Source organism: Arachis stenosperma, chromosome 4 (assembly GCF_014773155.1).
Source record: "Arachis stenosperma cultivar V10309 chromosome 4, arast.V10309.gnm1.PFL2, whole genome shotgun sequence".
Lineage (NCBI taxonomy): Eukaryota > Viridiplantae > Streptophyta > Magnoliopsida > Fabales > Fabaceae > Arachis > Arachis stenosperma.
The window spans coordinates 5135394-5148966 of record NC_080380.1 but is presented as its reverse complement, the minus strand read 5'-3'; the positions used below and the strand labels follow the sequence as shown (position 1 = coordinate 5148966).

At 33.7% G+C, this 13573-nt stretch overlaps 1 protein-coding gene across 2 annotated transcripts; it reads right to left on the bottom strand.

The window, feature by feature from the left end:
• Positions 1–457: 457 nt before the first annotated feature.
• On the bottom strand, positions 458–5222 carry LOC130973165 (rust resistance kinase Lr10-like). 2 transcript variants are annotated; one of them, XM_057897592.1, is made up of 3 exons: positions 4682–5222; positions 1715–2809; positions 458–1596 (listed from the first exon to the last, which is right to left on the bottom strand). In XM_057897592.1, exons 2-3 carry the CDS (start codon positions 2433–2435, stop codon positions 506–508), a joined length of 1812 nt encoding a protein of 603 aa, XP_057753575.1. In that variant the 5' UTR covers positions 2436–2809; positions 4682–5222; the 3' UTR covers positions 458–505. The 2 variants fall into 2 exon arrangements, with proteins under 2 accessions (XP_057753575.1, XP_057753574.1); XM_057897591.1 differs by lacking the exon at positions 4682–5222 and adding an exon at positions 3273–4568.
• Between the last annotated feature and the right edge of the window lie 8351 nt (positions 5223–13573).

Genomic DNA, 13573 nt, shown 5'->3' with positions numbered 1-13573 from the left:
ACTTATAAAAATAAAAATAATATATAAAAATAGATATAATATATTTTTAAATAAAAATAAAAAATATAAATTTAAAATATATATAAAAAATATTTAATTAAATATATTATATTTTTTAAATATTAATATAAAAATATTAATTTAATATTTTCTTATATCATACTCCTATTTTAATACTCTCAGTAATCTTATTTTTAATATTAATTTAGAATCCAATGATTTTATTATTATTTATAATTAATTTTTTATTTAATTTATCTTTTTAATGAAATCATAATTTATATTATAAAAAAATTACATTAAAACATAGTATACGAAAATTATAATTATAAAAAAGAGTACTAAAAATAATAAAAAAAATAAATATTTACAATTAATTTTTTGTTTAAATTACTTTATCTAATAGAATCAATAAATCATATTATAAAAAGATAATAACAAATATAATACACAAAAATCACAATTATTTTATATACCTAATCAAAAATTAAAGCTTTCAAAAAGCCTAAACGTGCTTCTTCCCTTCCAACGCGTTTGCCAAACACCCCCTAGAACTACTGGAGTCACTAGAGTTAAAAGGATTACAAGGAACTGTGAGCTTATCTCCATCTGATTCAAGCATTTTTACAAGAGTTTTGGCAGATGGACGGTTTGATGGATCCCACTTAATGCACCAAAGTCCCACAATTGCAATCTTCCTTGCAATTTTAATATCATGCTCATCTTCAACATGCACATGTACATCTTCCCCATCAATCAAATTATGCACCCATTCAGGATACAAGATGTGAGAACGTCCCTCTTCTCCTGTAACCATATTCTTTCTCCCTCCCACCATTTCAAGTAGCAACATTCCATAGCTGTAAATGTCTGCTTTGTTGGTGGCAGTGCCAAAGTTTCTTGATACAACTTCAGGAGAAATGTAGCCCAAGGTTCCCCTAACTGCGCTCATTGACACTGCACTTTTGTCCTTGGAACATAACTTGGCTAATCCAAAATCAGTAATCTTGGGTGTGAATCTGTCATCAAGCAAGATGTTACGGGGATTGATGTTAAAATGAAGGATTTGCTGCTCACAACCATGATGAAGATACTCGATGCCTTTTGCTATAGCAAGAGCAATTTGGTGCAACCTGTCCCATCCAAGGAAAATGTCATTGTTGTCTGGTGTGGTGATGAAGTTCTCAAGTGATCCTTTTGAGAAGAAATCATAGACTAAAGCACGATGGAATCCTTGAGCGCAAAAGCCAAGCAAGCGAACCACATTAACATGGTGACTTTTGCCAATGGTTCCAACCTCATTGATGAAATCTTTCTCTTCATCCTCTATGGTATTGTTGAGTACTTTCACTGCGACAATAATGTTTGAGAGCTTGCCTTTGAAGACTGCACCGTGAGCTCCTTCCCCTAACTTGTCTTTGAAACCATTTGTGATTCTCTTAATATCAGCGTATGAGAATCTAGTAGGTTTGAGCGCTCTGTAATTCTCCAAGAACTTGGCACTCCTTGCTTGATCTCCCTTCATTCTGAAGTATCGATAGCTCTTAAACAACATAAAAGCCAATAGCAGCAGCAGCAATGATCCAAATGCGGGACCTATGCAAGGAAGATAACTTATTTACTTAGTCTTGATCAGTCTATACTAGGATTGGAACAAGATAAAAAAAAAAATTGCATACTCTTGGCTCAACTAGTAATAAGTAATTTGTCTGACCTGCAATGTAAAAAAGTATCTTCTTGGTTAGCTTGGGACCAGTTATACTCCCATAGCATACAACAGAAGCAGCATTGGAACCATTGTTCTTTAGCATGCATTGCTTGCCACTCGCCTCACAGACAGTACAATTCGGTTTCGGCCACTCTAACAACAATCGATTTCTCATGAGGGAGTCTATGCCCGTGATTTTTGTGGACAAGTTAAACACCTTGGTGCAGGATACAAGGTTGGAACTGAGGAGTGTCTCGCTCTCGTCAAAAGCAACATAAACAGGGCACGAGAAGTGATATTGCCCGTCGGGTGAGCAATTAAAGATAGATATAGAAAATGGACCATCATCATTATAAAATTGGAATTGAAAAGGAGAAATAGAAGTACTAATTAGTTTAAGAAATTTGCTGGCAAGACAATTTTCGGGGTCAGAGAGGTATAGAAAGTTGGTTTCATAACCTATTTCCATGACAAGGAGTTTAATTGAAAGTTGAGGAACAACAGAAGAAAACTCAATGAGGGTGTTATGCTTATGATCACAAGTGAGATCAAAGCCAGGTACACCACACTCTGGAGGCTCCTTCTCTTTAAGACGGAATGGAAAACGAATTGGAGGACCTTGTGGTCCACAACGGTGTCTTCCACACTCATGTTTATTGTTGTGGCACTCTCCCCCCATGTTGCAAAGTAGGAACAGTGATATCATACTCAATAATATTCTAGCCATTTTCAAAATTATTATTATTTAAAAATTACTTTTGACTATGGAATGAGAGAAAAGCGTTTGGTTTTTTGTGTTGGGAGAATAATAATATTAGGATTATGAGTGTGAGTGAAAATTGTAAGAGACACTGAAATGATATTTATAATATATAGATATATAAAAAGAGAGAGGGAGCTTGGAGACCAAGTTTTAAGGAGTGGCCAAGTCAAGGAGAAGAATTTGGGGTTTGAAAAACGGTGTGGAATAATGTTTAATGGTAAACTAATTTAATAAAACAAGAGTCATGTTCATACTGGTCAGAATAGGGAGTAATGTTTGGTAATCCAAAATTTCAAATTTCCAAAATAGCCAGGTGGTACGTGTGGCTAAAACCGGTCCTACATAAATAAAAAATATGAAATAATCAATTAACAGTATTAAACCTAAATTAATGTAAAATACATGACAACAATCAATTAGCAATTTCTAAAAATACCTAATATAAAAATTTAAATTAACATTAAACCTACATTAAAACAATTAAATAAGAATAACAATCAAATATTAAACCTACGCTATCAATCGAATATTAAACCTACATCAAAACAGCAATAATCAAGTATTAAAAATTAAAATAGCAACAATCAACAGCAACAATCAAGTCTTCTATACAAATTTCAATTAGCATCAAATTTTTATTTTAAACTTACATTAAAACAACAACAACAATTTATACACAAATTCCAATTGCTTTCAAATTTACTATCAAGTGTCATTCTACACAAATACAAATTCCAATTAACATCAATATATCTATTCTACACTACATTGAAACAAAAAAAAAATAAAATAAAAGCTCACCTCTGCAAAAGTCCAGAAACAGAACCAAAGCTCAGTGTTCCAATAAAATGTCACAGTATTCCGATCACAGAACCAAAGCCAAAAGAGGCACGAGACAGAGATGGACAAAATCAGCAAAAGATAACCATTGCAGCAGCAACAACACCCAAATGGCCGAATCATTAAAAATTAATGATTGAATAACTAAAAGAAATTGATAAAAACTAGATTGGTCATCAAATCGTTCTAATTACTGGTTTATTGATTTATTGGTTCAAAAGGTTCAACCATGGTTCAACCAGAAGAACCGTTTTATAATAAAATAATAGATAAAATATGAATAAAAATATGCATATAAAATGAAAATATGAAACATATATTAATAAGTAACATACACAATATTATTTAATACTATTGTTACCACATTTTTTTGTTTCACTTGTTTAATCACTTCCTTTCTTTCTTTTCAACACTTGATACTCTAATTAGAATAAGACTACATTATCAACATGCTCCGATAATATACTTGTCCACTGTATAATTAGAAAATGGTTATTTATATCCTAACTAGAGCCCAGCCAAGCACCACAAAGAGCAATGCAGGAATATAAAGCAGCTCCAAATGCCAACAAAGCTAAGATTTCCAATATGCACAATGCATAGTAGCCAGCATCATTCCCATCTCCTGTCAAAATGTCAGGACACTACAATTTCCAATTAAATCAAGCTAACAGCATTGATTTAAGAAACCAGTGCCCCCTCCCTACTAAGCATACATCCCAATCATCATTTCTACAAGAGAAAAATACATTCATAGCCCTCAGATCACATACTGTGCCACTGTGCCACTTGTTAACTTACATATGATTATCTATGACAGTTTTTTGTGGCAATACTTTTGGTACTTTAAACATTAATGTTCCATAACTCAGATTACATCATTATATTTTTGCTGTTATCATTCAAATCTCTCTCATCATGTTAGATATATTTTCATGATATTTACTCAGTCATTCATAGAACTAGAACCATAAGAAGATTAATTTTGCAAGATATGAAGTTACATAAAGTAGAACTAAATAGCAAACACACAAATTAACAAGCTTTCCATTTAACAAATTCAAAATTAGCAAATGCACCCAAAATCAGCGGTCAGCAGCATAACTAAATTAGTAATTAGCAAGCTTCCCATTCAACAAATTTAAGTCTCCCGTTTAACAAATTGGCAAATTCAAGTCTCATAAATTCAGAACCAATCAACTAGTCAATTACGTTACGTACATAGCATCATAAGAGATCAAAGCTCACAAACAAAGACAAAATTAACTAATTGTTTTTAAGAACACATTAAAAACTAAATTAACCAAATCACATTTTTTAATAAACAACAGATTAAAAACAAAAAGAGAAAGCAAGAAAAATTGACTAACCTTCGCTGGTCTTCGAACGAACAGAGTATGAAGGGGAAGGAGCAAGAATGTCACGCGCGGAAGCTGGTTGCAGTCTTATGTTTACAATGCGGAGAAGTGGCAGAATATGAAGGAGAGGGATTTTGGAGCAGAGGGGGGAGCGCAGCGGAATGGAGAAGAGAAAGGTGGAGCGCGGCGGAACCGGAGAAGGGGCGGGGTGGAGCGCGGTGGAACAGAGACGGCGAGGCGGAACAGCGGCTGAGCGACGGAGGAACCACGCGAGACGAGTTGCAGTGGGAACGGCGCCTTCGAGCAGTGGCGGAGACGAGCTCAGTGGGGACGGCGGCTTCGAGCAGATGCGACGGCAGCGCTGAGTCTCACTCTTTGTGGCGGTGGGGAGAGATTACTCTAACCTAGGGTTGTGTTTTGGGGAATGATGAAGAATCGCGGAGCCGCGGACGACCGGACGAAGACAGGCTGGTGTCTGAGCGCAACGGACGGCGGCGCTGAGTGAGATCCTTGCGGCGGTGGGGGAGTATCCGAGGGTTTGTGTTTTGAGGATATAAATATGATGCTCATTACTTTTGGGTCAGTGGCCATGCTATATATAAATTATAAACAGACAAAGGACTCTACTACATTTTGTCAATGACAAACGTCATTGTCATAAGAAAATGATATCGGTGGTAAACTGAAGTTCGGTGACTCGGTGGTATAATTATTGGCGAATTCTCCGGTGCCTTTAACTTGCTGCCGAAATTGCCGAAAAGTAATAAATGGGTCCCAGTAATCAATTCAGTGGGTTAACGCCTTAACGGAGTGGCATCGTTAGTGTAGCAGGTTATTATTATTTTTGAATTAAAAAGTGGTAACTCCACTAAAGACTAGGATAGATGATATATAGTATATATAATAATTTTTCATGGTTCGTGAATTATGAAAATTAAAAAAAAATCTAATTAACAAAATCAATAAATTGAGTTTTTAATAATAATTAAAATAAATAATAATAACATCAACAATAATGTTAATAATAAAATATAGAAAAAATTATACTTTCTTTTTATGAGAAAAGTTAAAATAATGACATTTATTTTTAAAAAATACACTTTCTTCTTTTATAATTTTTAAAAAAAATTTTCTTTAATTCATTATAAAACTTTTGTGTTTAAATTATTTTTTACAAGAATAGACTTTAACAAAAACTTTATTTTTTTATTAAATTTTGTTTATCAAAATATCGTTTAATAAATTATTTTTTACTAATTAAATTGTATTTTTACCAAAATATTCTTTTAAAAATTTTTAATAATTAAATTATTTTTTTGTAAGATACCTTTCAATAATTTTTAATTATTAAATTGTAATTTTGTCAAAATTTTTGTTAACAATTATTTTTGTATTTTACTATTAATTTTCAATATCAATGTATATTATTTTAACATTAAATTAAAAAATCTTACCACTGTTAATATGTATAACAATTAATATTAATAAATAATTTGTTTGATAGAACTATAAAAAATTATTAACAGCTTTATCAATACTTAAAAATAAGTCGAGATGGTTAAATTTAAAATTGTAAAAAATTAACATCTCATTCCTTCACATCTTTACAAAATAAGTTTCTTAATAATTAAAAAATTATTGAAGGATATCTTAGAAAAAAATAATTCAATAATTTTTTTTTTAAATATGTTAATAAAATACAATTTAATCAATAGAAAGACAATTTGTTAAAGAGTATTTTGGTAGAGAAAACTTTATTACAAAAAACAAAATTTTTGTTAAAGAATATTTTTGTAAAAAAAATTATTTTTTCTTAAAAAATGGATAAAGTTAATGGTAGTTAATTTAAAAAATTTTAAATGGATTAATGAGGAGGTTTTTTAAAAATTATAAGAAAAAAAATGTATATTTTATAAATAAAGGGGAGGAGAGTATCATTTAAATATCTCTTAGAGAAGGAGAATGAAATTTTTGCTAAAATGTATTATTAACAAGAACGACAATAATAATAAAATTTATTATAGTAATTTTTTTTATTATTTTATAATAAAACTTATTGAAAGTTTGTTAAGGATGAAAATAAATTTTAAATATTATTTTTAGTAAATAAAAATTTATTGAAAATTAAAATGTTAAATTTAAATATTTTTAAACATGTATTTGACAATTAAAAATTAATTAGTATTGTGAAGAAGGTGTTGTAAAAAAGTGAGACTTTAAAATAGCGTTTGAAAAATAGACTGAAATTTATAGACAGAAATTTAATTAAGTGTATGTATTGTGTTTGGTGTAGGATGTACATGATTGAATTATATCTCAGTATTTTATTTGGTTAAAAATGAAAATAGAGATTGAAAATATATAAAATGACTAAGTTATCATAGCTGTTTTAAATGAAAAAATAAAAAAAACAAAGAACCCTAATTTAGGGGTGAGAAACAAGAAAAAATTTGTCGGGTCGGCTTGCATAACTCGCCAAAAAGGTAGGCTGAGTTAAAAATTTGAGACCGTTATACTAAAAAAGCCCACCTAACCTACACCGCTTAATCTGTGTGTTTTGACGGATTTTGGCCGGACGGGGTATCTTGACCCGGCGGACTTTTATCTTTAAGGTGATACTTGAATTTAGGGTGTTATTTTTGTGCTTGTATTTGGAATGTTTGCTTGTTTTACTTTAAGTTATAATTTGGACTATATTTGATTGGTTAGAGATTTGGATAATGCAGTACGCACCTGAGCAAGTTGCTGACTGCTTCTGTTTGACAGAGCTAGTAAGAACCAGGCGACAAAAGTACTAACACACGAATTACGAGGTTCTGGTGGTCCTGCAGGCGGCGACAAGGCCAATGCTTTTATTAGGTTCTTCAATGGGTGTACAAATTTTTGTGTCTCTACTTTTTAAAAGTACTAACAAAAATGAAATTTTGTGTCTTAAAATTAAAAATTTAATTCTAATTTTTGGCTATCAAACATAATACTAAATTTCAATTTTTTAGAGTCAGGTAACCACTTATAAGTAATTTATTAGTGTTTCAAACTCTAATTTCATGTCTCAATTATTCTTATACTTCCAGTTAGCATGAAATTCTCATTCTCTGTATGTGTTTGTCCGAATTTTTATCTTTAAAATTTATTTAATGACTATGAATAAGAACTTGATATGATTGACAGTAAAAAAAATATATTTTAAAAAAAATGACGAACAATTTTCTGGAATAATTTTAAGGAGGTCTTTTGGAATAATCTTTTAATGTTAATCATAATAAAAATTGCGTAATAATAATATAAATTATATTTTGGAAAAAACGTTTTTTGTTTATAAAACAAAAAAAAAAACATTTTTTAAAATCAATTGATTATATAACAATGTTAATGATAATAATGAAAAGTTTTGTCACCAATAACCAGTGTCCAGAAAATCGAACTGGGCCGATCGGTTCAACTAGGTTAATTGGAAAATGGTTACTTATCAGTCTAAGTAAGTCTATAAATCGTCTGACAAAAAATCAGTTGAACTAGCAGTTAACTGACGAATCGGTAGAACCGTCCAATTTTTTAGAAGGTTTTCGGTTCAAAAATACACCCTCTAAAACGTCGTCGTTTTGTCCATAAAAATTAAAAAAAGAAAAGAAGAAAGACTAAAGTGCTAAAGTCTTATCTGAACCCTAAATCACCAATTCACACTTATCTCTCCTCTCTTCTCTAAGAACCATTGCAGCCACCACCACCAATTCACACTTTGATTTTGATTTTGATTGATATAATCGTTGCATATTGTTGTGTAAATGGAAGCAACTTGGGTCATGCTTTGGGGATATGGTTATTTTTTCGTTATGAACTTTGATGATTGAAGTTGTTTGTGAATTTTTAATATTAAATTATGGATAATGTTTTACAATTTCTCAAGTTAGAAATGATTGAATTTATATATTAAAAATTATATATAGGTTTTTTAATAATTTTATTTAATATTTAACTAAACCGGTTGAACCCCGATCGAACCAGTAAATCATTGAATGAGTGATCTCATTGGTTTATTGACCAGTCCGGTTCCAACCTTGCTAATAACCAATATTTTAAAAACCGAACCGAACTGACCGGTCGAACCGGTTCAACCGGTAACGGACAAAGGAAATAGTCCGGTCCAGTATGTAAAACCGCTCAATTTAAAACCGCTCGAGAACCGCTAAACCTGCTGGTAACCGGTCGGTCAGACCGGACCCAAAGCCGGCCGGTTTACAAAAACGACGTCGTTTCCTTTGTTGAATGCGAAAAGATTGCACGCGTTATCCACTTATCCCCCACTTCTCCAACTCCTTCCTGCAGCAAATGCCCTAGCCTCCACCAAAGAAAGCAAACCCTAGCAGCCTCCACCAATCGTCGTCGCCGCCTGTCGGAATGGGAGATTGCTACCGCCGTCCATCGCACTCAAGAACCACCGTCTTCGTGTTCTCGGTCCTCTCGCGGGCTCCTCCGCGTCATGTGCTTGCATCTCGCCTCTCTCCTCTGTGCTCGGCTGCTTGCACCTCCCTCCGCCAGTGAGTGCTCGAGCTGTGCGCGTTGGTTGCTGCTCGTCGTCCGTGGTTGTCTCTGCTCGATTCTGCCTCCAAGTGTCACTGGAGTCTCGTCTCAGTCACTGGCATCTCGTGGTTCGCCTGTCTCGTCACCGGCGGCAGAAGCAACTCGTGGGGTTATCTCTTGCTTCGTCGCCTTCCGTGGGGTGGTCGCTCACTCGGCGTCGGCCGTTGGTGAGTACCTGCACCATCGCTTCCCTGTTCTATCTTCTCCAGATTTCCCTTCTCCCTGTTTTTTTGCATCTTGCTGAAAAAATTGCTAATCAATAAATTTGGTTGTTGCTGATCTAAATGTTGCTTTAAATCGGGACTTTACTAAGATTTGTTAAATTTGTTGCTGAATTTGTTGCTTCCTAGTCACAGAATCATAACAGAATGCCCAGTCAGTGCTTAGTTGATTGGCTTTGCTCACTGATGTCTTTGATGATAGATTTTAAATTGATAACTTTTTAATTTTAAATTTGCACTGCCCATGTTACTGATTCACTGTTCCTTCAGTGTTTTTTGTTGTTTTTAATCATTGTGATGAGCTTTGTTAAAATTAGGTTAAAAAATGTTAATCTTTCTTCATTTTTCGTTGTTCTTAACTTCTGTTCTTGTTAAAAAAATTGTAACTGGTGATCTTTTGTTTTATTATATGCTTCATGTTTTTAATTTCACTCTGCTTCTAGGCTTTGAAATCAGTTTATGATAACTGTGATCCAGTTATTTAGTTGGATAACTGATGTAATTATTGAGTTTAAGGGTTTGAGTTTTTCTGTTCTCATTATTAGTAAGACATGGATAGTTTAGAATTTTCTATTTGTTTCCCTTACTTCTGAAGTTCGTTATTTCAAAAGGTTCACTGTTGGCTTCAACTTTCAAATGCGAATTAGGAGCTGGTGAAGATAACAACATCTTTCTGGAACTGATACAGACAAAAGTTGTCTCCGCTGCTTCTTGCACCTCCAGCACGCTATTCTCTGCCTTGCGCTACTTGAAGAAGAGGAAGGTTTTTCCCCACTGTTTAATTTAATAAATTAGTTTCAACAAATGTTTTTGAGGATACAGTAGTTACTTGACTAAAATAGAAAGAGAAATAACGTTGGTGATTTTGGGAATTTGCTTATTTCTTTGTGGGTTTGAGAATACTAGTAATCTGGTATGAATGGCTTTTCATGTTTACATTGATAATATAAAGAAGAAATCAAAATGATTTTGCCTGATTCATTTAGTTCTTAAGCATAGTGTACTCCAAACCTCCAGAACGAACAAAGCTTTGTAGAACTTGATAGGACCATGGAAGGATTTGTTGCAGACTTTGGACTTTATGGCAATTCGACATCTGGTTTTGCTTCATCCCGATGGGATTGGTCGTTTCTCTCCAACGCACACGTCAACAACAGTGCTCCTTTCACTCGATTGGATCCAAAGTAAGTAAATCCATCTCTATGTGATTGGTGTGAACATGTGTATCCTTTGAACTATGATCCGTGGCTTACAATCTTCGTCATGCAAAACACAGAGATAAAAGTAAGACCGTGGGATTGGAAGCTGAGTCAAAAGCAGTAGCTCAAGATTGTGGGAAAGGTTGCAACAATTGCATGCCCATGCAAATCGAGATACAAGGACTAAAGGAAGAAATGAAACGACAAAGTCAAAAGATGGATGAGATGGCTGTACTACTAAGACAACTTGTGTTGAAGGCTGATGCAGACCCATCTGTTTATGTCAAGACTGTTGCATCAACAACCAAGTCAAGAAGACGATCCACTTCAAAACAAAAAGGCATGCGTAAGGATACACCTATTGATGTACCAGATTACAGCTCGGACCATTTGGCTTTTCGTCACTCAAGGCGTAAAAGGAAGACCTCATCAACTGGGACACCTAAACAAATTATCTCTGGGAAAAATGATAAGTTGACGGTAGTTTACTTATATCCCTTATGAAGTTAGAGACTTTGTTTCATTTTGTCAATGTACATCCTTTTGGAACCATAATTTCTTCTTCAAATGTTTGTGTCCCAACAGAGGACTTTGTTCTCGGACAAAGATGAGGCCAAAGACCAAAAAGAAAGGACACCACAAACTAACAAAATTGGTCCATCAAGGCCTGCAACACATATTAGTGAAAGACCTTATGTCGATCTAGCTGTGCAGGGATTTGACCCAAACCAAGCAGAAGTTGGTGACAAAATTCCAAAGGTACGTATGTTCATGGAACGATGGTACAACTATAACTTGGAGGAATTTTTTTTGTCTCAGATTGTAATTAATCGTAGAAATCTCAAGTAATTTCAAATTGAGCATTATTTTAAATGAAGTTGTGATTTATGCCACAGAACACCGTGTTCACATTTTATCCTCGAAAAGAAATGCGATTAGCAGGCACCGACCTTGCAGTAGCTGCGTACATTTTTGGAATGGGAAAAGACAAAAGGTAAGCGCATAACTCACATAATTTTGGATTACTGCCTTATGTAATATATTTGGGGTAAAATAATATGCAATAAATAGTTAACGCTGTTGAACGGTTATATGCTTTGCACAGGGAAATCTTGGTGTCGGACCTACATTGCTTTGGTGATAGGGAAGCATTCCAAACTCTGGTCCCTGGCCGAAGAATCGTAGACGACGTAAGTGGCTAATAAGAGTGGCATTTAATTTTTATGCATGATTGTTTCAATGAATTAACCTCTTTGGTAAATGAACTTGTATATTTAAGTATCGCTGTGATATTTTAAATATTCGCATAACTCTTAATGGATTTGTCACCCGTTTCATGGCTAAATTCATCCTTTTTAGATTATAATCCTTGTTGCAACGATGCTTACCTACAATTCTGGTCGCCTAATATGGTATTTGCCTCCAACGTTTGCGGTAAGAATTAATGCGTATTTTAAATTCTACTTGCATGCCTCTTATCTCAAAAAAATTACTGAATTGGGGTAAATTTTAGCAACTTGCTTGTGGCCGTGGACATTTCCATGGTGGAACAGCCAAATGGATCAGGGATAAATACATGGCCAACATAGATGAGGTGTTGAAGATATATGTGCCTATTTGGCACGACGACCATTGGTTTTTACTGGTCATTGACATGTTGGCAAAGCAGCTCCTGTACTTGGACTCCGCACGTTTGGCTAAGCAAAGAGATTCACATGTCCTGCAGATTAAGAAAGTGGTAAATTACTTGTTGTACTAGTGAATGGATAGAGATTACTGGTCAGACTTTCAGTCTTGTTCTAAACCTGTATTATTTACAGGCCTTGTTCTTGGAAGAGATAGTCTTAGATGAGTCTTGGTATGCTTGTAAAAGGCATGAAAGGCCAACTATCTCTGAATTTAAGCTAGTGGAACCTGAGGTCAATCAGCAAGAAGTTGGAACTTAAGCTTTTTTTTATCTTCCTAGTTCAAAATAACAATCTTGTATAATACTAGATACTGTTTGTCTTAGTCTTACCTGTTGGAATTACTATTTACATTGACTAAACAGAAATGATTGTGGAGTGTGGGTCTGTCAATGGATGATTTTATCTCGATTGTGGGGATCTCACAACGTAGAGGTATCTACTCCTTTATGATCCTTGAAAAATGTTTTGTTTACCTAAATTATGCAATATTTATTTGTGGCACACTTTGATAAAAAGGTACATTGTCTTGTATAACTATGCAGAAGGTTACTGAGTACACTAGAATGAAGTTGGCGATTGACTTGGTGCTAAAACCGCATAATGAAATCCGTCAAGACATTATCAATAAGGCAATGGAAAATTGGAGGAGACTCTCCAAGTTTAGGAGCCTTTGCTGTCGGAAGAACTCCTACCTTAGAGTCTTTAAATTTTTGCACAGATCCATGTTGAAATGATGATAGCAACACTTATTTTGTTGGGTATTTTTGTTTTGCACAACTAAAACCTCGACTAATATAATTAGAACTTAAAATTCATTATATTTCGAATAAGGTGAAATACAATTAGAACTTGAAATTGACAGATCACTCAAAAAACTTCTAGCACAAACAAGTGCATTATCATCAGATTATTCCAATAGAATACTTATACTAAGAAGTAAATATGAAAATGCAACCTCATATGGCTCCACATTTCCAACACATTTCCAACTGAAAATGGCAATAAAGATAATAATAGTTATATAATAATTAATACATGTAATTACATGATCCTCTCAGAATATAAGAGAGTAATTGATTGATAATATAATGTCTACCTTACTAGCGAGCCAAAATAATAATTTGCTCAATTCTTAATAGCGTTGCATATTAACAAGTGTATTCCATATATTAACAAGTGTATTCCATAGATTTGCAAAAGGCATCACTTGAGTCC

Bases quoted from the DNA above. Each gene is read 5' to 3' on its own strand.
- LOC130973165 (XM_057897592.1), bottom strand. From the start codon at position 2,435: ATGGCTAGAATATTATTGAGTATGATATCACTGTTCCTACTTTGCAAC. The intron at 1,597-1,714 runs GTCAGACAAATT...TTCCTTGCATAG, and splicing joins GATACTTTTTTACATTGCAG to GTCCCGCATTTGGATCATTG.